This window comes from Equus caballus, chromosome 7 (genome assembly GCF_041296265.1).
Source record: "Equus caballus isolate H_3958 breed thoroughbred chromosome 7, TB-T2T, whole genome shotgun sequence".
Taxonomy (NCBI): Eukaryota; Metazoa; Chordata; class Mammalia; order Perissodactyla; family Equidae; genus Equus; species Equus caballus.
This window is the reverse complement of record NC_091690.1, coordinates 68457804-68481986: the sequence shown is the minus strand read 5'-3', so window position 1 is coordinate 68481986 and position 24183 is coordinate 68457804. Positions and strand designations below refer to the sequence as shown.

General features: G+C 36.1%; 1 protein-coding gene across 3 annotated transcripts in view; it reads right to left on the bottom strand.

Moving 5' to 3' along the window:
* The window catches only part of NARS2 (asparaginyl-tRNA synthetase 2, mitochondrial), a 102870-nt gene that overhangs the window by 29100 nt on the left and 49587 nt on the right, over positions 1-24183 (bottom strand). For all 3 annotated transcript variants that reach the window (XM_001492559.5, XM_070274330.1, XM_070274329.1), the window contains one exon: positions 23197-23291. In XM_001492559.5, coding sequence (XP_001492609.1) covers positions 23197-23291 — 95 coding nt within the window. The remainder of the gene's footprint in view (positions 1-23196; positions 23292-24183) is intronic.

Below are 24183 nucleotides of genomic sequence, written 5' to 3'. Positions count from 1 at the left end.
GAAATACCACAGCCCAAGAAGCCACACAGACCATCTAGACAGTAACAGTTCAACTGGAGTTTTGTGTGAGTAAGGTGTGCTAATTATTTTTTAAATATGTGAGGAAAGAATATCCAATGTGTCTGGTGATTTGTCTTGTTCAAAGTCTACTGGAGTTCTTCACAACCACCTACATGCTTCAATCAACACTGAATGGCCTGGAAATTTGGGGGTGAGGGTGGATTTTGAAGAACTGTCTACTTTACAGGACTATAGCTCAACAATCCAAAGAAAAACAAAGAAATTCTTATTTTTAAATTCCTGCAGAGAAGTGGACACAACACCTCCATTCTTTAACCCTTACAGTCAGTCCCCCTTATATGGAAACAGGGTAACAGCTGAGATCAGATCAGGCAAATGCCAAGTAATGAAACATTTCTTGAGGACTACCTAATCTTTGAAATTTAAGGTTTTGCTAGACTAAAACAAGAGGTTCAGGGCTCCTTAGCTATCATTCTGAGCACTCTTCATTTGTCTGCTGTCAGTCAGATAACACTAAGATGAGAAATCATAGTGCAGAAAATAGATGAATTGTGGGTATATATACCAGTAGCTTTTTTTGTTTTGTTTCATTGTTTTTTTAAGTAAAGATACTCTGGGAAATGAAATAATACAAAAATTACAGTGGAAAACAAGAGATTTATTTTTTCTTTCAAAAAGCCATTTTAGTTAAGGCCTAGATGGTAATAAGCTTAGAAATTTATGTTTTGGTTCTATAGCCACCTTCCTGAGACCATGATCAGTTAACTTCTGAGAACTTTAGTTCTTAACGGAAAAATAAACAGTAGGAATTCAAAAATATTACTATGGTGACCTCTCTCCCAAGATTCAGATCCAGATTTGCCTACTAGACTGTTCCTGAAAACGCTGAACCTACCTTGTGCAAAATGAAAACTCTTGCCCTGCTCCCAAAAACAAACAAAAAACAGAATAATGAATAATTATGCTTTTCTTTTTACATTTCCCCAGCTGTTAATCTCATTTAATTCAGCTAGTCACCCAAACCAGATCCCCCACCTCTTCCGCACTGCCCACATCTCCTATATATCATATTGATCACAAAATTATATTGTTTTGACCTAGGAAAACTCTTTCAAATCTAGAGACTTCTTTATCTCCAGACACTGTCTTAGTGTAAACTCTTGGGTCTTGCTTGGAACACAGCAGCTTTTTTTAAATTTAATTTTATTTTTTAGGAAGGTTGGCCCTGAGCTAACATCTGTGCCCATCTTCCTCTACTTTATACGTGAGATGCCTGCCACACCATGGCTTGACAAGCAGTGCATAGGTCCACACCCAGGATCCGAACCAGCGAACCCTGGGCTGCCAAAGCAGAATGTATGAATTTAACTGCTGCGCCACCGGGCTGGCCCTAGCAGCTTTTGTGTGTGTTTGTGTGTGTGTGTGTGTGTGTGTGTGAGGAAGATTGGCCCTCAGCTAACATCTGTGCCAATCTTCCTCTATTTTATGTGGGATGCCACCACAAAGTGGCTTGATGAGCGGTGCTAGGTCTGTGCCCAGGATCCGAACCTGTGAACCGCCAGGCCACCCAAGTGGAGCCGTGAACTTAACCACTATGCCACTGGGCTAGCCCCAGAACACAACAGCTTTTCAACTGGTGTCTGACACCTGTTTTTCTTCCTCCATCCCCAAACTACTAAGAGTTTTCAAAGTCAACTCTGATTTTATCAGCCCTAATTTAAAAATCTTCAATGATTCCCCCACTGCTCAAAGGATAAAATTCAAACTCTTACCTTTGACCCAGCTTTCCTTCACAAAGCCTTTTCTCTAGCCACCCTGAAGACTTCTCCTTATACAGCCCCTGCGTATGCCTTTAGGCCTTTGCACAGGCTGTTCCCTACCACAGGGGCCTGCTCCTCTCTCTCCAAATGGCAAATTCCCATCTATCCTTCAAGACTTGGCTCAAATGTCACTTTCTCTTTGTAATCTTATATGACTATGACACTTTGTCCATGTATTTAGTATACAGAATGTATCATTTTGAAATGTAATTATCTATTTCAGTATCTTTCTCCCCCAATAAACTATGAAATCTTCCAGAGCAGGAATCATGTTTTATTCATACTTGCATCTCCAGTGCCTAACATAAAATAGGTGCTCATGTTGAATGAATGAGTACTAATGATGGGAGACTTCCTCAGTTGTAAACTGGAAAAGCACAACATCTTCATAAATAGTAACATTACAAATAATGTACAGAAAAGTACTCAGATATACTTTACTGTGGCTGCTACTTAGTACCTAAAATGGGTCAAACAATCTAGGTATGTCCCAAACAATAAACCGAAGAATTTTAAGGCCTTGAGTTTCCAATCTGTGACTGTGCAATCTCTAGGTAGGTTGGCAACAGTGTATCTAAATAAATAAAATAACATTTCTTTTTGGTATTGCATCATAAGAAATTATGTATATGGATGTCCACTAACAATAAAGGATATTTTATTGAGATTTTCCAAGGCATAACATAAAAACTAGGTGGCACAAGTGAAATTTACTTTGGCAGCTCTGAGGGAGACTTTCAAGAAATGGGCAGTTAGTTATCTTCCTGAAATACAAGGAAGGCCAATGGGATTGCTGTTCAGAAGAGACATGTTTTTTCTATTAAGGTACTAAGCACAGGGAAGACCGTGGTTTCTAAAACGAACCACAAATTCAAGTCACAAGGGCATCTGCTTCTCACATGGGTGCTCCAAGATGAGTGGCAATAGGAATTTTTTATTTAACGATGGTTAGTGATTTTCCCTAGAAACGGAAGGTAAGCTTTTTACTATAAAATACAGAAGAGGATCAAGGATTTTTATTTTAATTAAAGTAAGGACCAGGCTCTGAATGAGGGACCCAAGAGTTAAGCATCATTCTAATAGGGTAAGTAAAAACTGATGGCCATAGTGCTTCCTTTGATTTAACAGAAGGATATAATGAGCTGGAGGGTATGTTGAGAAATTGCCTAATTCAGTTTCTCGTCTTTAAGCAAATGAATGTTTAAATCATTCAGTAATGAGTGTCCTATTATAAAAGTTGTGATGGTGGTGGTGTAGTAGTGACAGTGGGTACCATTAGCAAGTGCTGCCTGTGGGCCAGGCAATAGATGTAAGAACCTGAGAGTTAACTCAATCAAGTGTGTATTGTTACTTCTATTTTTCAGGCTAAGAAATTGAAGCTCAGCAAGGTTAAGACGCTTTCCCAAAAGTCATAGAGTCATAGTCTAAGAAGTGGTGGAGGCCAGATTCAAATCCAGATCTGACTCTAATGGTCACAGCCTTAAACATGAGATTAAAATAATTATGCTCATAACTGGACATTGATAAACTCAGAAAATTAGAAAGAAAAATTTGTAATATAGCCTCCCTTCTAAAAGATAACTAGGGTAAGTAGTTTGATATATTTCCCTTCCTTATGAATAGCTTATTTGCTTTACATATTAAAATTACAGCTTTCTAGGATACATTGCCTTCATGTGAATAATGAAAATGATAAGTTTTCATCAATATCTTGTAACCTTTAGCAAATCATTTCGTCTTTCTGGTCTTCAAATTCTTACATGAGAGGGAGACGGGGGCAGCTTGGCATTTTTCTCTAGCATCTTTTGCAATAATTTTGTTTCTAGGTTCATGTGAAATTGCTCTTATTTTAATTTATGCTGATTTTTTTCTTTTTCTCTGTCTTCAAATGAAAGCCATTTGCAGCAAGGCTTGGGCCAACCAACATTTAAAGTAAGGTCTGAGAACAAGGCCATTTCTAAAATAAGATACAAAACCAGGTGAAAGGCCAGCACTGCTGTGAGAAGAGACCAGCAGAAAAAGAAAACAGTCAGCACTAGAAAGCATTCTTGTGCCAAATTATGGAGAGAGGAAAGCCATATAAGGAAAGTCCATGAGCTTGGAGTTGATGTTTAAGATAACAAAAGTACATTCAACACACATCGACCAAGATAGCTACAAAAATGGCTTTTTAAAAATAAAAAGTAAAGTTACCAAAAAAAGGTTTGACAAAGGTCATTTTCTTCCTTGTGTGGAGTTTTACGAAGCCCTAAACTGGCAAGTGGATTACTACAAAATGGTCACTGACTGCTTGGCCATTTATTCTTTCTGGCTCTGAAATTTAAGAGCTAATCTTTATATTTTTGAGATAGAGGAATTACTGTTCTTTAGCTGGGCAAGAACTTTCCATTCAGCATAAGGTAGATCCACAACTTTCCCTTAGGGCCCCCACTCCCAAATGCCTATCACTTTTTTATTGCCGGTTCAGTAAACGTTTATTAAGCTGAAGTGAACTCACAGACAATTTTAAACTGGCTTTTAAAATATTCTTTGTCAAGTGGTATTCCTATCATTCAGAAAATAATCATCTATTTTACTACTGTACTGCATCCATTGGATTATCAATACTGTGAGATATTTGTCACTCATTATTTCTATACGCCTAACAGAGGGGACCCCAGGCACCTCCTTTTCAGCTTTCCCCTATTCCTCTATCCTGCAATCCACTTGGTGGAACTGTATAAAAGAGACGTAGCTCTCACCACTTCATCATTTCATGTCAAGATGCCTTATTAAGGAGGATGCACTATAAAATCTAAAAATTCTTCTTGAACATTATTGCTAAATATTTCTGCAAAATTAATTTTGTTTAACATGTCCTAAATATTTGATTTGGAACTGAATTTGAGGCCCAGGAAAAATTTAATCTTAACTTTATAATGAAATTTAAAGTTGAATGGAGTGTGACAACTATCCTGCTGAAGGGAGTAGAGGGTTGGCTACTCTTTTCTGAGGAGATGACATTCCAGCAAAGGAAACACCAAGCACACAGATGCTGAGGTAGGAAAAAGCCTAACATTTTATTTTTATTTTTTTATTTTATTGATTGATTGATTGATTGGCAAGGAAGACTGGCCCTGAGCTAACATCTGTGCCAATCTTCCTCCATTCCATGTGGGATGCTGCCACACCATGCTTGATAAGCAGTGGTAGGTCTGTGCCTAGGATCCAAACCCATGAACCCCAAGCCACTGAAAGGGAGCCATGAACTTACCCACTCTGCCACCAGGTCAGCCCTGAAGCTAACATTTTTAAAGAACAAAAGTAGGCCAGCAGGCAGATGAATGATAAAAGATGAGGTCAAGAGGTGGGAAGGGATCAGAACACACAGGGCCTTGTTTGTAAGCCATGGCAAGGAGAGTCTGGATTTTATTTGATACTCCTTGAAATACTCTTTCCTCTTGAAATATTTAATACTATGTTCTCCTAGCTTTCTTCCTATTTATCTGACCACCATCTCTGCCTCCTTCTATATTCTACTCTGGGTGTTCATTGCACACCAGCATTCCTCAAAACTTGGTCCTAGATTCTCTTCTTACTGTATACATTCTCCCTAAATGATCTCACCTCAGCCAATGATTTCAATTAACTACCTATTGGCACACAATTCACAAACTTCTATCTCATGCCCAGACTTCTTCTCTAAGCTCCAGAAGCACATATCCATCTGCTTAGTTGATCCTTTCACTTGTCACAAAAAGAACCCATGTCTCTCCTAATCTCTCACTTTCGCTTCAGTCTTCTTCCAATGTTCCTAGTCAATCTTGCCATTAGACTCTTTAATAACACCACGTATTACTGTTCATAGCACCTTTCAAAATAAAAAAAATTGACATGTTTGGATGTGATTATTTGTTTAATAATCCATCTCTTTCATTAGATTCTAAATTTCATGAGCAACCTTATCTATTTTTTGGCTCATTATAGTATCTTGTGTTAACCAAGTGCCCTACACACACTAGACAATTAATATTTGTCAAATAAGCAAATAAGTCATTTTCCTTAAAATATGCTGATCCCCAAACTGAATCTTTGAAACAGCACTGGAATGGGGATGAGGATAGAAAAAGAAGAGGAGAAAGATGGTAAACAGAACATCGATTATTAAGCAAAAAATTCTATTCTCTGAAATAATTTTTTCACAGAAGGCACTAGGAGATAACAGACTCAGTTTTTTGAAAAGTGACTGCCCACATATTAGTTTTTACTCTGTAGGCAACAAGTAAATCTTTGAAAAGGACTAGATCAGGTGAACTTCTCTAATTAGCAAAGATTGCATTTTTTGAGAAACTGTAATATTACCACATGAAAAAAATTACAGTAAGTTTTATTCTATGTAAACAGAGTAGCACCTGCTAAAGAACCAGAGTGGAAACCAACAAGTTAAAACAATTATTCCTGCTTCATCATTCCTGCAGTGATGAGCTCTTCATAGGACTCACTGACTGGATATGAGGTCTTAGAAAATAACATTTTTCTAAAGGGTCACAATTTGCTGACTGTTCTTTCTAACTGAGTATTTATCCTCCTGTCTTAATAAGTCACTAAAATCATCTTTCCAAAAAAGATATACGTTTTGTCGACTGCATCTATTCATGCCTAGAGTATCCCTCTTACACTTCCCATCACATGCCATGAAGAATGTTTTTTTAATAAAAATTCGTAAGAATTACATTTTGTAAATCTCTTTCATATCTGGCTTCGTTGAAGACAGCTGGATTCTCACATCTGCTTATGCTATCTGTTGTGCTATGACATGTCATGAAGACTCTGGAAAACTTCATGGTATAGTCATGGGAATGAAAAAGGCAAATACTGTTTTAGTATTATTATGAAAATAGTTTTAATCTCAAAGGATGTCCCTGAAAGGGTTTCAGGGGGCCGCAGGGATCTCCAGACCAAACTTTGAAAACCACTACCTTAGGCAATGGTTCTTAATGAGGAGTATTAATTCTAGGCTTTACCTCTGGAGACTTCCATTCAGAAAATTAGGGAGGGTCCTAGCCATGAGTATATTTAAAAGTTCCACAAGTAGTTATTATGTGAACCCCTGATTAAGAACCACTACTCTAAAAAAAAGTTTAGATCTCTCCCTAATCAATACACTTTTTAAAAAGTTTCTCGATGGCTATAATTTAAAAATATGGACAATAATATGTGTTGGTAAGGGTGTGTAGAAACTCCTTGTATTTGCTGGTGGGAACGTAACACTGTGCAGCTGCTGTGGAAGTTTGGTGATCCCTCGAAAAGTCAAACATGGAGTTATCATATGATCCAGCAATTCCACTCCTGAGTATGTACCCCACAGAAATAAAAGCAAGTGTTCAAACAAAACCCTGTACATGAATGTTCCAAGCTGTATTATTCATAATAGCCCAAAAGTGGAAATAACCCAAATGTTCACCAATGGATTAATAGATAAACAAAATGTGGAATATCCATACACTGGACTATTATTCAGCCATAAAGAAAAGTGAAGTACTAATATATCCTACAATATAGATGAACCTTGAAAACATTAAATGAAAGGAGGCAGACACAAAAGGCCACATATTGTATGATTTCATTTCTATGAAATATCCAGAATAGGCAAATCCACAGAGACAGAAAGTAGAAGAATGACTGCCAAGGGCTGGGGAGAAAGGGGAATGGAGTGACTACCTAATGGGTATGAGGTTTCCTTTTGGGGTAATAAAAATGTTCTGGCACTAGACAGTGTGTTGCTTGCATGATGTCACTAATAGTAAATTTCATGTTATGTGTATTTACCACAATAAAATTTTTAAAAGTTTACTGAAACTAATTGTCCACTAGGCACTTTATCCATGTTTTATTTCATCCTTGCTACCCTATGAGGCGGGTGATTTCACTTCATTTTACAACTGCACAAACCGAGGCTTAGCCAAGTTAAGTATCCAGCCCAGAAACCTCCAAAAACAGATGACGTAGGTGACCTCAATGCTCTACAATCTGGGCAGAGGCCAACTAAACCTCACTGCTCAAATATGGAGGCCACTAGCCACATATGACTAAGTTTACATTAATTAAAAAGAAATACAATTAATAAAAATTCAGTTCCTCAGTCACACTAGCCACACTTCAAGTGCTCAACAGTCACATGCTGTTAGTGGCTATTATACCGGACAGTCCGAATACAGGACATTTCCATCATTGCAGTAAGTTTTATAATTTCCAGTACCAAAGTAGACTGTTGAAATCTCAATTAATACAGAAGATAATCAACTGAAAAAAAATGTGTGTTTGGAATACGGGACATGAGCAAAGAGATCAACAGAGGACAGAGTTGTTGGCTACAGCTTCTGAATCTGTTCCAGTGCCTAGTCATATGCATTCTATTTTTCCCACAGCTATTGCTCTGCCATGCCAGGCCTCTGTGGTTCTCCTTCCCTCTCATACCTGTGGCTTTATAAAATTAATGCCCTACTTCGTGCCTGCAGGCATAGCTCTGCTCTTCTGATAAAATGGCTCTCTTTCTGAAAGGCACTGATGCACAATCTAAGAATTATTCAGTAAATCATGTTTCTAGCTTCTATTAACATTTTCTTGTTCATCAATATGCATGTATAACTCTGAGAAGGAACCAACTATTCTTCAGTGAGCCTGGCTCCCCAAGAAGGAATATTCAAAACAGATACATGATGAAACGGATAGTGCCTCCATCTTTTCATTTGGCGTCACTTAGAAATATGTCTCTAAGTGCCACAAAGAAACACTGAATGCTGTACAGATACAGAAAACAAATACTCTTAATGATATGGATCATGGGATGATCTACACAAAAGGTAGAGAGACTTTGGATTGAACTATTTGAGCAGTTATCTTCAAATTCCCAAGTCACACCCAACTCTCAACAGCTATATAGGAAACACCAGTATTATCAAATCAAACACATATTTTGGCTACAAGAGGCATGCATGAGAAATTTTAAGATAATTCTCTGTATAGTAGTTCCTAAAGTACTGTCTGCCTAGAGTGCAGATGTTCTCATTTAACCTCACACTATACTGTCCTGAAGCAGAATCAGGAGGAAAGCACAGAATAATTACCCAGTTGGAAAAACTAAGTAAAAGTCACTAAATGAGGTTCCAGAAAAACCTTTAGGTTTTTATCTTTATCTCCCAATCTCTATCATAATTCACATACTAAATCTGCCTCTTAAACGTGAAATAAGGCTGGCTCCCGTTTTGCATATTCTCCAAGTTGTAGAGATTTATGTGACACATGTCTATTTATCTTTCCTGTGCACCTGCTTCAAGTGGCAAATCACAAGTTTTATTTTTTCAGTGTAGGGCTATATCATGAGACAATAAAGGGGGTGTTGACATAAAGAGAAATACAAATAATGTGAATATCAACCAATATATGTGACTAAGCTTATCTGTCTTCAATTTCTACTAGTGAGAGAGAAGCAAAAACCATGGCTGAGTTTCTTTATTAGCCATTTCTTCAAGAGGAGCAAAGATGAACTTTCCTTTTATTTTGTATAAAAGGAAGCAAATCTATTTCAGTAATGTAAAATACACAGAAGAGTTTCAGCGGCTTCCATAATTCATGTACATTGTTTACAGGTGAATTTTTTAATTTTGATTTTTTTAAAAGACACAAAATTTTCTGAATTCCTGCAAAGAGGAATTCACACCAACAAGGAAATATAAAATGAAAATTTACTTTCATATAATAACGGTACTTTAAAGTATCTAAATAGATCCCATATATTATTATCCCAAGTTTGTTAATGCACTTTCTGACATAGATTTTTTTCCCAATTAGAAGAGATTGATGAAATAAGTCAAAAGCACAGAAGCAATTCAAGCCCACAGATCACAGCCATCAAGAAGAAACAGACAGGGGCTGGCCCCGTGGCTAAGTGGTTAAGTTCACGGTCTGCTTCGGCGGTCCAGGGTTTCTCTGGTTCAGATCTCGGGTGCAGACATGGCACCACTCATCAGGCCACGTTGAGATGGCGTCCCACATGCCACAACTAGAAGGACCCACAACTAAAATATACAACTATGTACCAGGGGGCTTTAGGGAGAAAAAGGAAAAATAAAATCTTTAAAAAAAAAATAGAAGAAATAGATACAGCAGCCTAGGGCCTGCCTATCTATCCTTATCTTACAATTGTCATTATCTACCATGAAGTCATATTCAATTATTTCTTCATTCAACAAATACTGATTAGACTACCAACCACTATAGAAAATAAAGACATAAATCAGGCATGGCCTTTAACTTTAGGGAACTTACAGACTAGCAGATCTAAATATACAAACTATGATTATAAAATTCCCAGGAAAAAAACATAGGAGAAAATCTTTGCAACCTTTTGAATAAGACATAAAATCATGAATCATGTAAGAAAAAACTGATAAGTACACACAACAAAATTAAAAATCTACTCTTCAAAAGACACCATTAAAAACATGGAAAAGAAAGTCAGACTGGGAAAAAGTATTTATAATACATATATCTGATAAAGCGCTAATATCCAGAACATACAAAGAACTCTTATAACTCAATAATAAGAAGACAAACAACCTAATAAAAATGGGCAAAAGAATTGAAAAGACAGTTCACAAAGGAAGATATATGAATGGCCAATAGTACACAAGGAAAAAAAGTTCGACCACATTAGTCATCACAGAAATGCAATTAAAACCATAAGGAGCTATCATATACTTACCAGAATGACTTAAAAAACACACCGACAACACCAATTTTTGTCAGAGATGTGGAGCAAATAGAACTCTCATTCACTGTTGGTGGGCATACAAAATAGTACAAGTGCTTATAAAACTGGCAGTTTCTTATAAAGTTAATCATATATTTACCACACAACCCAGCAATTCCTAGGTATTTACTCAAGGGAAATGAAAACATAGGTGCACACAAAGACCTGTGCATGAATTGTCACAGAGCTTCATTCATAATAGCCTCAAACTGGAAACAACCGAAATGTCTATCAAAAGATGAACGAACTAACAAACTGTATATCCATGTAATGGAATAATATTCAGCAATAAAAAAGAACAAATTACTGGATGAATCTCAAAAACATTACGGTGAGTCAAAGAAGTCAGATACAAAAGAGTAAATATTGTATGATACCATTTATATAAATATAAATTAAGTATTATAGAAATACCATTTATATGAAATTCTAGGAAAGGAAAATCTAATCTATGATGACAGAAAGCCTATCAGTGGCTGCCTAGGGCCTGGTGCTGGGGAGAGACTGATGTAAAGGGAAATGAGGGAATTTTTTTTGGTGATTAAAATATTCCATATTTTTATCAAAGTAGAGGTTACAAAGGTTTATAAATTTGTCAAAATTTATTGAACTGTTCACATAAAATGGGTGCATTTTTATTGTATGTAAAGTATACTCAGTAAAGTTGAGCAACAAAAATAACAAAAAGAACTTATTCATACATTGCCTTATCATGTTGTTTAATTACTGAAGTTATAATCTTGTCCTAACTAGAGTATAAGAGGTGAAGTGTGGGGCTCTTGGAACCACAGAAAGGGCACAGCAATGACCCATTTCAAAGAACAACAGAATCCAGAACACAGTGACGCTTCACTGTCAACAAAATCGACCCCAGCTCTTAGGGCAGATCGTGACCTAATCTGCTCTCATAGTTATTTCTGATTTGGTCTTCAAACTCCGACAGGTGTCTGATTTCTGTGTTCCAATCCCTTCCTTTGTTCCAGAAGTTTAACCTTCTGATCTGTCTTGCGAGGCCTGAATCCTGGCAGACTCACTATTTGCCCCAATTCTCTGCTTCTGTGTACACTCCAGTTCTGTTACTGTTTTAAGACAACTTGATTACTAACTGTCGGCTATTCTTTCTGGTTACACCACCTTGGCTTCTTTCTTCAGCTAGTCCTTTATAACCACCCTGGCTTCTCTAGGTCCCAGTTGTTAACACCACCATCATCATAGGACTTACTAGCTCAGTGTCAAACTGTGATAAACACTGGGCTTTACACAGTATGTAATTCTCACAACAACTCTGCAAGGTGACTATTATAATTTATCTTTATAGTTAGGAAGCGGAGGTTCAGACAACAAGCTCATATAAAACCAGAATGTAAAGAAGCTAGAATTCTAATTTAAGTCTCTCTGGCTATATTTCCTTCAATTAACAGAACCATTCGCTTGGGCAAAATCAGTACTTTTTGACAGGGATAACATTATCTCAGTAGCTACTTAACTCTGTAACAGCACCAGTTACCCTTTATATGTCAATCATTTGGGCTGTCTCATATTTTTAACATCCTCTTTGGTATCCAACACAGTTACATACCATTTGGGTGAACACTAAAATTATTGCTGAATAAATGAGTACGCACAGTTATTTTTAGGTAGAAGAAAACAAGCTAGGAAAAAAACCCAGTCAAAATGACATAAATTCTCTCTGTTGCCAACCCAACCTAAATTCTGCAAACATGCAACAAACAGAGATTTTTCCCCCTCCTCCTAAAAAAGTAATTAAAGCCACCTGGGCAAAATAGAATTTGGACAAGATTATACAGCAATTGAAAGAAGTAACAATATCAGTTTTGCTTTTTATAGCTCCAATTATCGTCCATATTGGTCAAATTAGTAAGGATTAATTTGATGTCTCACTATAGTAACCTGCATTTGCTTTTAGACAATGCCAACAGGCATTGCATTTCATGCAAAATGAGTTCTATTTATATCATTACTCAAGGGATTGACTGGGATTTTTTTAAAAACTCACACCAAACTTGCTTATTCCAAAAGCATTCAATCCTTCAGATATTTTGTCTGCTTAGCCAGACCTCAGTGAACTAGATAACAAAAGAGTGGGGCTATTCTCCCACACACTTGGTGGAGCAATTCCCTCACAAAGGAATGCAATACTTAGAAACAGGTAAGAACCTAATGTTTAGAATTCCGAGGCAGCATGCAGATACTGCAGAGTTAACACGTTAGACAGAGACATTAAATCACCATGCAAATAATACCTAACTTAACTAGCAATTAAAGAAAAGCAAATTAATACCATATGCTCTTCTTGCTCTCAGGACAATCTTTTTTATAACAACTACCACATTTCAAATTTCATATTTAATGCCTATCTCGTTCATTAGACTGTACAGGGTCATGAAGGTTGGGATCATATTTGTCTTGTTCACCTCTGTATCTCAGCACCTAACCTAGTGTTTGGCACACAGTTGGCTCTCAACAAATGTTCAATCAAATGAGATTGATTTTTGAGCCCTGGATCAGGCAAGTGGTAGAAACAAAAAGTAAGAGGACAAAGGGGAACAAGACACAGTTTGAGGAATTTACAGGCTAATGAGCACATAAGCATATAAACAGAAAATTTCAATATTTTTTAATAAGCAGACTTGATAGAAACCTTTTTCCAACAGATATTTAAGTCTTTATTCTGTATTAAGTAACAGTTACAAAATTAAATAAAACAGTCCTTAATTTTAAATTCAAAAGCTCAGAGTCTAAGCTAAAAAGAAAAAAAATCAATGATTCCAGTGTTACAAAATAGATAAGAATAAAGCAACATGGGCATATAGAAGAAAGGCATTTGAGCAAGAAAGATGTGGTGGTGACAGTGGGGGTGGGGATTCTGGGTGAGATCATTTTTAAGCTGAGTTTAGACTGATGGGCAAGGGTTAGCTAGACAAAGGCATGGGGAAAGGACATTCTAGGGAGAAAAATAACATATGCAAAGGAACACAAATATGTGAAACAGGATGATGTGATTAGAATATAAGCTGTTTAGGATACCTGAAGCAAAGGGAAGTGGAAGCAAATGACTAAAAAGACGCAAGGCTGTGGAAAAAGAGGAATTTGGAATGATACCTATGTAGGTGCTTTGACAACTGGAAGGATGGTAGTGCCATTTCCTGAGATAGGGAATTCAGAAAAAAAAGAAAAATTAGGGAATAAGATGATGAATTTAGTTTTAAAAACATTGAGGGGGTTATATAACAGCTAACCCAGAAGACAACGGGCAATTTAATTTACAGGTGGGGAGCAGAGCAAATGCCAAGTTAGAGAGAGGAATTTCACACCATTCTGTGACCATCACCTTGTGTTCGTCCAGGTTTTTACTCTAATACTTCCATATCAACAATTCTTCATTAACACCTCCAATTTTTTAAGACCACTACTTTTTCCATCATCACCTTCTACCCCTATTTCCTCACTTCTCTTCTTACCAAAGCATAGAGTCTTTGACCTATCATTACAAAATTCTATACTTATCTACTTCCATCAAACTCACTTGCTCTACCCAACCCCTGTTAATCCAAATATTCACATTCTCTGTACTGTACCCAAGCCAGCTAAACATTCCTATTAAAAAAAGCCTCTGTACTTGCTGCTCAATTTGCCTGAAATGCTCATCCCCTGGCTGTATTACACAAATCATGAAATTGGTAAGGTGATAACGAATGAAGTTCCTGAGTCATTTATACCAATAGTCTGTTAATTCACATCTCTAGCTAAACAGGATTAATTTTTAACATAAATAATACACTAAAAGAAGAAATCTGTTTTAAGGTCTCACCATCAAGGGAATAACATAAAGAACCAACATCATTCACATACATTTAGGAAACAATAAGTTTCGTGGTGATATAATTTCTACGAAATAGAGTAAAAGGAGTGATTAACATATACTTAATGCCTGTTGTGAGCTCAACTTTATAGTAGAAACAGTTCAGGAAAAATTTTAGAAGAATGAGAATTTGTGCTTTACAAATTCAATTTAACAATACTTACTAAATTCAGTAGAAAAATCTACTGAATTATCTACTTTTAATAGGTATAAATATTTAGGATATTTATAATCTATGAAACAGACATATTTGAATAGAACTACAAACTGGCTAAATAGAACATTTTTCTCTTTAGGACATGAAATAGGTGAGTACAATAAGAAAAAAAGAAAAAGAGAATAAATTTTTTTAAAGATTGGCACCTCAGCTAACAACTGTTGCCAATCTTCTTCTTCTTTTTTTTTTTTTTTTGCTTTTTCTCCCCAAATCCCTGCAGTACATAGTTGTATGTTTTAGTTGTGGGTCCTTCTAGTTGTGATACATGGGACGCTGCCTCAACATGGCCTGATGAGCAGTGCCATGTCCGCGCCCAGGATCTGAACTGTCGAAACTCTGGGCTGCCGAAGCAGAGCACACGAACTTAACCACTTGGCCATGGGCCGGTCCCAAGAAAAATAATTTCTATTGAGGGTAAAACAGAGAAGGAGTCAAGAAAGAAGACATACTTCATTTGGGCCTTGAGGAATGAGCAGATATGGAAAAAGCAGTCTAATGCTACACAGAGGAGCATCAGAAACACAGAGGTACATGAAAATGCTTGGCACGAATAAAATGGCCATAATCAAAAAGCTCCTGAAAATCAAATGAGTATAAATTAAAGTTCCGATAAGCTCCTAAGTTTCAAGCGGATAAAGAATGAGAAAATCACATGGGATGGGAAGACAGTTTCACACCCAGTTATAAAAGGTACCTCAGTTTAACTCAGGTTCTCATGTTGACACTCTTACCACAGTCACTTAACAAGATGAGTGCATCCTGAGTATGAATGTTTCATGGCTTCTGAGCTCAGCATCTGAACTGATGAGATAACCCAAGGGAATGAGTTTAGGATTGCTCATACCAATCACAAAGCAACCCCCTAATCAAACTGGAAGGAAAGCAACTTAAAGCCCAAACCGATTTTTTCCCCAGAAAATGGAAATAGGTAATTTATTCTCATCATAAAAGTAACAAACACTAGATTTTCAAATATGAAAAAAGGGACAAGTTTAGGGAAAAAAAATTAGCAGTGATAGCCATTGCTTACAAATTGAATGTTGATGTATATTTTTCCTATGCATACATAGATACACATTATATAAACTGGAATCAAATTCTACTTTCTGTTTCATAACCACTTTTTTTCTTTTAACATGTTGTAAAGCTTTATCATCAATTTTAATGGCTGTACAGTAGTCATGGATGATTATTTTACCCTCAGTTTACTGCCAGGGTCCATTATGCCCAGGTTTAATTTTTGAGTTTCTCTGTTGAGTAGCTTTAATTATTTCCAAAAATTACTATTTCATGACTTTTATAATTTCTTAGAGGTTGTATCAGTTTCCTAAGGCAGCCATAACAAATTACCACAAACTGAGTGGTTTAAAACAACAGAAATTTATTCTCTCACAGCTGTGGAGGCTAGAAGTCTAAAACTCAGATGTTGGCAGAGCCATGCTCCCTCTGAAGGTTCTAGGGAAGAATTCTGCCTTGTCTCTTTCCAGTTTCTGGCGGCTCACAGCAACCCTTAGCATTCCTCGGCATCACTCCAATCCCTGCCTCCATCTTCACACGGCCTTCCTCCCTCTGTGTATCTCCTTTGTATCTTTGCATCCAAACCTCCCTCTCCCTTCTTTTATAAAGACACTAGTCATTGGATTTAGGGCCCACCCTAATCCAGAATTGAGATCTTTCATTTTTCATTCATAATGACAAAGAGAAGAGAAATGATACAGACGTTTCATAAATACCAGACAAACCAGGAAATGAATGTAGAGACAGAGAGTAAAAATCTAGTCTTTAACGATGATGGTAAAATTGGTTGTATAAGTGAAATCTCAGACTACGAGACTTCAGATAACAATACCTAAATGAATTTTCTCAAACTCAAGAACTGATAAGTGAATAATACACTTCTAAAGGCAAAAAGGAAATGTGGTATTTTCATTTGATTAGTCACTCCACAGAAGGACTTCACCAAGTAACAATTTGCAACAACAACTTGGACCATACCCACACATTCTGCTGTAAGGATATATGACAATATTCTTTCATTGTTTATAATATTTGTGCATCAAAATTTACCTGATATGGCTTATAAGTGGACAAATGCGGAAGACAAGTGTGTATACAAAGGTGTTTGTATCATGGAAAAATATCACGCAGAAATGAAAAAATTCATAGATTTGATATTCTAATTGGTGTTTATGAATCTAAAAATAAAAATGCTTTGCAATTATGGAGTAGAAAAGATGGCTGCCCTCTCTTCAACAAAAGTTTGAGCTGTCAAAGTTCTCAAAAGTAGTACTTTTTGATGATGTGAGTGCAAGAAGCAGAAGTAATAATAAGCTAGAATCTATTAAAGATGTATTTGAAAAAAAATAGATGTATTTGAAATCTGGAATCTGTATTTAAAGCATAGATATATTCCAGGTTCATGCACGGCAGTTGACAGCTACATTCAAAGGGCTGTGTCTATTTGGGGTACTTTCAAATAATAGAAAAGTGAGAATAAAAATTTGGGTTTGCCACCATCATCAAGAAAAGAAAAAGACAACCCACAGAATGGAAAAAAATATTTGCAAATCATGTATCTGATAAGGGATCTGTATCCAGACTATACAAAGAACTCTTGCAACTAAATAATAAAAAGACAAATAACTAAAAAATGAACCAAGGATTTAAATAGACATTGCTCCAAAGATATCCAACGGCCAATACACATATGAAAAGATGCTCAACATCATTAGTCATTAGGGAAATGCAAACCAAAAACCATAATGGGATGCGACTCTACACTTGCTAAAATAGCACAATAAAAAAAGACATATTTGGGGCCGGCTCCATGGCTGAGTGGTTAAGTTCGCATGCTCCACTGCGGCGGCCCAGGGTTCTGATCCTGGGCGTGGACATGGCACAGCTCATCAGGCCACGCTGAGGCGACATCCCACATCCCACAACTAGAAGGACCTGCAACTAAGATATACAACTGTGTACAGGGTGGGGTTTGGGGAGACAAAGCAGGAAAAAAAAAAAAAAAAAGATTGGCAACAGTTGTTAGCCCAGGTGCCAACCTTTAAAAAAAAAAAAAAAAAAGACATATTTATAAGTGTTGACAAGGATGTGGAGAAATTGGAATCTTTATATACTGCCAGTGGGATTGTAAAATGGTGCAGCCACTGTGGAAAACAGCCTAGCAGTTCATAACACAGTTAAACCTACCATGTGACCCATCAATTTCACACCTAAGTACCTACCCAAGAGAAACGAAAACACCTTCACACAAATACTTGTACTCTAATGTTCAAAGAAACATTATTCATAATAGCCAAAAAGTAGAAACAACCCAAATGTCCGTTACCTGCTGAATGGATAAACAAATGTGCTATACTATTTGGCAATAATAAGGCCTGAATTATTGATACAGGTTACAACTTGGACGGACATGGAAAATATTATGCAAAGTGAAACAAACCAGTCACAAACTATGATATACTGTGTGATTCCATTTATATGAAATATCCAGAATGCGAAAATCCACAGAGACATAAAGTACACTGATCAGTGGTTGCCTAGGGTGGGAGGGAGGATGAGGAGTGACTGCCAACAGGAAAAAGTTTCTTTTTGGGTAATAAAAATATTCTTCAATTCCATTATGGTGATGTTTGAACAACTGTGAAAATATACTAAAACCCACTAAATTGTACACTTTAAATTGGTGAATTTTATGTAAGTAAACTCTCAATAAAGCAGTTTTTAAAAATATGGGTTTGCTATATTTAAATTCTTATTAAATTCTAATAAAGTTGATTTTTGCTATCCCTTTATTTTTACTTCTGTGAATTATTCATAAAATGGCTTAAAAATAAGGTCCATTATTCCCAGATGGTAAATGGTGATGACTATTTTCTTGGTATACTGAGGATTAATCAATCTTCTTAAATGGACATTTAGGTTGTTAGTAACTTTTCACTAGTATAAGCAACCAAAGTTGCTTTCAACATTTTTGTTTGTACATCTTTATAAAGCTGTCAAATTATTTCCTTAAGAAAAATTCCTAGAAATGAAATTCTGGGTGAAAAGGTGTTCCTCTAGAGAGGCAGCAGCAATTTATACTTCCAACAGCAATCTTCAAGGAACATGCTTGACTTCATAGCTTAGGAAAAAAAATTCCCAATAAGAAAAAAACACCTGTAACAAAACAACAAAAGAAAAAACAAAACAAAACCAACAAAAAAATGAAAAAAAACAATAATCAAAAACTCTTTCAAATACTTCAGGCTAAGCCTTCCTCCAATTCTGGCTTTAACGACAAGAAACAGAAAATTTTATTACATGACATTTCTTAATTGTAGGTTTTACAATTTAGAACATTCCTAATTCTCTCAGAATGAACATCCCACTTACAAATTACATTTATAGGCAGAAAGTAACAAAAATGCTTAGCTTTCTCTTATTTAAAAAACATATTTATGAGCCAGCCCTCATAGCCTAGTGGTTAAAGTTGGGCGTTCTCTGCTTCAGCAGCCTGGGTTCCCAGGCGTGGAACCACACCTCTTGTCTGTCGGTAGCCATGATGTGGCAGCATCTCACATAGACAAACTAGAAGGACTTACAACTAGAATATACAACTATGTACCAGAGCTTTGGGGAGGGAAAAAAAAGAGAAAGACTGGCCATAGCCATAAACTCAGGGCAAATCTTACCCAGCAAAAAAAAGGAAAAGAAAAACGGCTATAGCTCTGTGCACTGAGAGGGCTTAGAAGCAATAATCCCCCAGTAGCAGAAAGATAACCAGTGACTAAATTCTGGTTTCTAAATATGATTTTCCAGTAAAAGGAACCAGGGCAGCTTGGAGAAATGGGCTGATTCCAGGGCTAGCACAGGGAGAATACAAAATAAGCCTGTGATAATTGCCAAAAGTTGGAAGCAACCAAGATGTCCTTCAGTAGGTGAATGGATAAATAAACATAAATAAAAAAGCATAAATAATGGTACATCCATTAATGGAAGAGTATTCAGCGCCAAAAAAAAAAAAGAGCTATTAAGCCATGAAAAGATATGGAGGAACCTTAAATGCATATTATTAAGTGAAAGAAGGCAGTATGAAAAGATCACACATTGCATGGTTTCAACTATGTGACATTCTGGAAAAGGCAAAACTTTGGAGACAGTAAAAGATGAGTGATTACCAGGGGTTAGGTAGGAGGGAGGGATGAAGAGGAGGAACACAGAGGAACTAGTTTTTAGAGCAGTGAAACCATTCTGTGTCATACTATAATGGTGGATACGGGTCATTACACATTTGTCCAAAGCTACAAAGTGTACACCATGAAGAGTGAACCCTAATGTAAACTAAGAACTTTGACTGATAATAAACAATGTCAGTGTAGCTTCATCAGTTGTAAACAAAGTAAAATATACAAACAAATACATAAATCTGGGATATCTCACAGTACTGGAGAATAAGGAAGTACTCAAAAAACAAAAGGATAGGGACACGTCAAAGGACACGAGTCTATCTGAAAGAATTTCCAATAGCTAAAACTAAAACAGTTTGAGCAATAAAATAAATAACATAGAATTGAAGTATAACACAAACTATAAAATAAATATACGTGTGTCCATCTTGACATAAACGATTATATAAATATATAAATAAGGGGTGAAGAGACAAAAAATCTTCCGTACAGAAGAATTCCAAATACTTCCCCTTCTGGGAGGTGGTACTTAATTCCATCCCCTACTTCCCAACCCCTCACTCCCACCTCCAGTGGGGGTAGGCTAGACTTAGTGACTCACTTCCAAAGAACGGAGTAGAGAAACGAGAAAATAGTACATTTTCAGTGGAGGAACTTGGCAACACCTTATCCAAGTCATGAAGGTTAAGATCACCATATGGACATCGCATGCTCCCTGATATGATATGATGGGAAGGGTACTTCACCTCCATGGTATTCCTTCCAAAACTCATATAACTCCCGTCTAATCATGAGAAAAACATCAGGCAAGTCCAGATTGGGATACATTCCACAAGTTGTGAAAAACAAGGAAAGACTGAGAAACTATTACAGACGAGAAGAGAGTGGGGAAACACGACAAATAAATGTAATGTGGTACCCTGAAGTGGATGCTGGGAAAAGAAAGAACGCACTGATGGATAACTGGTGAAATCCAAATAAAGCCTGGAATTAGTTAATAGTCATGTACTACTAACATCGGGTTCTTAGTTTTGACAAATGTACCATGGTAATGTAAGATGTTAACAATGGGGGAAACTGGGCAGGAGGTATACAAAAGTTGGCACTATCTTTGCAACTTTTCTACATTTAAAAAATATTCAAAGATAGAAAGTTTTATTTAAAAACAACAACAAGATTAAACTTTAAAATGGAGCCATAAATCCACTAAACCAACACAGATATCTTTTTGGAAAATGTTAACCTTCTAAATTTAACTACCATTTACTCCATTTTAAAAGTCTGTTAAATAAAGTTAAAGAAAAACAAAGCTGAGAGAAAGAAAGCTAACAATTTCTTATTGGAGATTAAATCACACATGAATCTGAAACATGATGTACTGTATATTAATAGTCCTAGAACTACGCATATTAAACTAGGAACATTTGATTGACATTATTAGAAATACTTCATAACTCAGTAAAAAAACCTCATATTGTGCCAATTTAGCCTTCTGTCAAGTTTCACTGTGCACTGCGGTTCACTGCATTTTCCTAGGAAAGAGGGAACCTATCTACTCCACTAGCGGCATTATGATAGAGAGACAAACGTTTGGTGAGTTCACACCTTTCACATGTTATGATACTTCTGAGGGGAAGACATCTTGCCTCTAACTTCAGAGATAAAAGAAATGAATATTGAAAGACAGTTAAGAAAGGTTATCCAAAACTCGGATATAAGGCCAAAAGGCAGACAGCATGTCCTTTCAACATAATATGGGGGCACAGACCCCTTCGAAGGCTATTTAATTACTAAAGGGAATGTACTTTGCTCCATTATTCTATTTACTATCAAATTAAATATCCCAGATTAAGTAAAGTTACATGTTAACTTGCACATTTTTGTTCAGCAGAGTTGCAAATCATTTTCGTCAGAAGAGAAAATTCCAAAGGTTAGGTTTATTGTAACCTAGCCATCTTATTCTAAAATTCCTTCATTAAACGGCCTATGAATACAGAGCTCCTCAAATGCTCTTTCAACTAGCCTATTTTACTTGTTCTCTCAGTAATTAATGAATTGAATAAAATATTTGATATATGCTCACTTAATATTTGCATGAGTCATGTTTTTAATTTTTTAAAGTTATACTGTGACAGGCATAAGGCACTTTCCATGACATACCTGACCTGGCCTTTCCCACGACATACCTGACCTGGCCTTTCCCACATACAGCTCTGCAAATCCTACAATCTCACAGGGCTATTATGATGATAGTTTTTCTGCATGATAATACTGTCAATTATTTAGTTATTGGAATTATCAAATAACATCTTTCTGTCTCAAAGATAAGTGAGAAAAGAATCTAAGTAAAAACATGTTATTTTTATGACCATCTCTATTTCACCATTCACTTTGCATCCTGTCAGTAAAGTATATAAAAAACAAACATCAACACTATTCTATACTACTTCTCCTGAATTTTCCCACCTGCGCATTTTAAAAACAATGGGAAATGCACAAAGATTCCCTTGTTTTCACTGGAGCCATTTCCTGAAGAGATTTTTAAGTCTCAATCTCTGTATGAGATAACAAAGATATATAAAGAAGACTGAGTACTTGCTGAGTTAGCATTAAGAAATTACCCACAGAATCACAGAATAGAAGATTTAGATGGGACTTTAAAGATCTTCCTGTCCAATCCTCTGTGTTAAAGAAAAGGAAAGTTGGGCCAAAAGGAGTATAGTGACTTTTCAGAGGTCTGAGAGTGGCTAAAATTAATGCAATCTAACTTCTAAGACTTTCTAAGTTGCCATACGCCTGTCGTGATGGCCCTGTGGGTTAATTTTCTTAATTTAGACAAATTAGCAGAAAAATTTTTCTTCCATCTGTTCCAGGTACCTTTCTTCTTTAAATGATAGGGGCTAATACCTAGTTGAGGTGTAAACTATAACTGCTTTTACTTTCATAAACATGATTAATTATAGTTAAATCTTGATTACATATTTTGAGATTTAAGCAAAAAAAGATTAGTAAAAAGAAAAGAAAATCACAACTTCATATTTCCACTGTTACATTTTTCATTAAAAACAAAAGTCTAGACAAATGTGGGTTTTTTTAAAGTAAGAAAATTGGATATTGTCAAATTGTCAATCTCAATGTACTTCTGGTGAATTCAAGTGGACTAATCATAAACATGAATTTCAATTTTCAGGTTTTAGCATTGGGAAAGGAAGCATTATTGCATCTCACCCAGCCCATAATCAGTAGTCCATTAAAGCAAAAGAGAAAATAAAATTCCGTACCCTGACATCACTTCTAGGTGAAGCTGTCCCGAGACAGTTAAGAAAGCAGGAACATTGAAGAAATTCTCCTCAGGGACCTTTACTTTGCTTGAAGGCTGCAAACGAAAACCACAAAAAGCTATTACATGTTTTGCTCTGCTTTCTACAGCCACATATGCACCACAACTAAAGACCATAATGCAATGAAACATATGTGAGGACAGGTCATCTCACGAAAATAAGGGCAGTTCTCAGCACACATCTTTAAAAGAGAAAATGCCTGCTTGGGAATTGCTCGGGTCCAGGAATTTGTTCCATATTTCCAAAACATACAACTACCAAAGGACAAAGTACTTCTGTCACGAAATACAATTCTCCTTAAAAAAGATTTTATGAACTAAAAATTTTAAATGGGGAGAATTACATAATCTCTTAAAGTTTTGACTCATGATTGAGATTTAAATTTCTCAAGGGAAGAGACTTTAGAACATGAGTTGTCATATTAGGAAGCTGTTAATAATCATAATTTTAATACAGCTCTTTATAAACTTTTAAACACATTATTTCATTTAATTTTCACCACAACTAGGAGGTGAGAACAGGACCCTATCTTTAAAAGAGAACATGAGCAATTAGATTTAAAGATTTTTATAAACTTACACTATAGATAAGGTGCAAACAGTATTTGAAAAGGGCAGGAAACAAGCCAGCTGATATTTATAACAAGTAAGCTAAAAAAATTATTTGGAGGTCAAACACAATTTAAATAGCATAATTAAGAAAGCCTCTGGATCAAGTTATGGCTATTATACCCTTTTATGGGAAGGAAGCTAATTTACCTACTCAAATTTCAAATTGTGCATTTATTGAAAATGTTTTTGTGTAATGCTGCAGTTACTGTAAAAGCAACAAAGCCAATTTTAAATATGCAATAGAGGATATAACACTCCTTTTAAGAGACTTAGTACCAAATATTGAGTTACAGAAACAAATGAAATGAAGGATCTT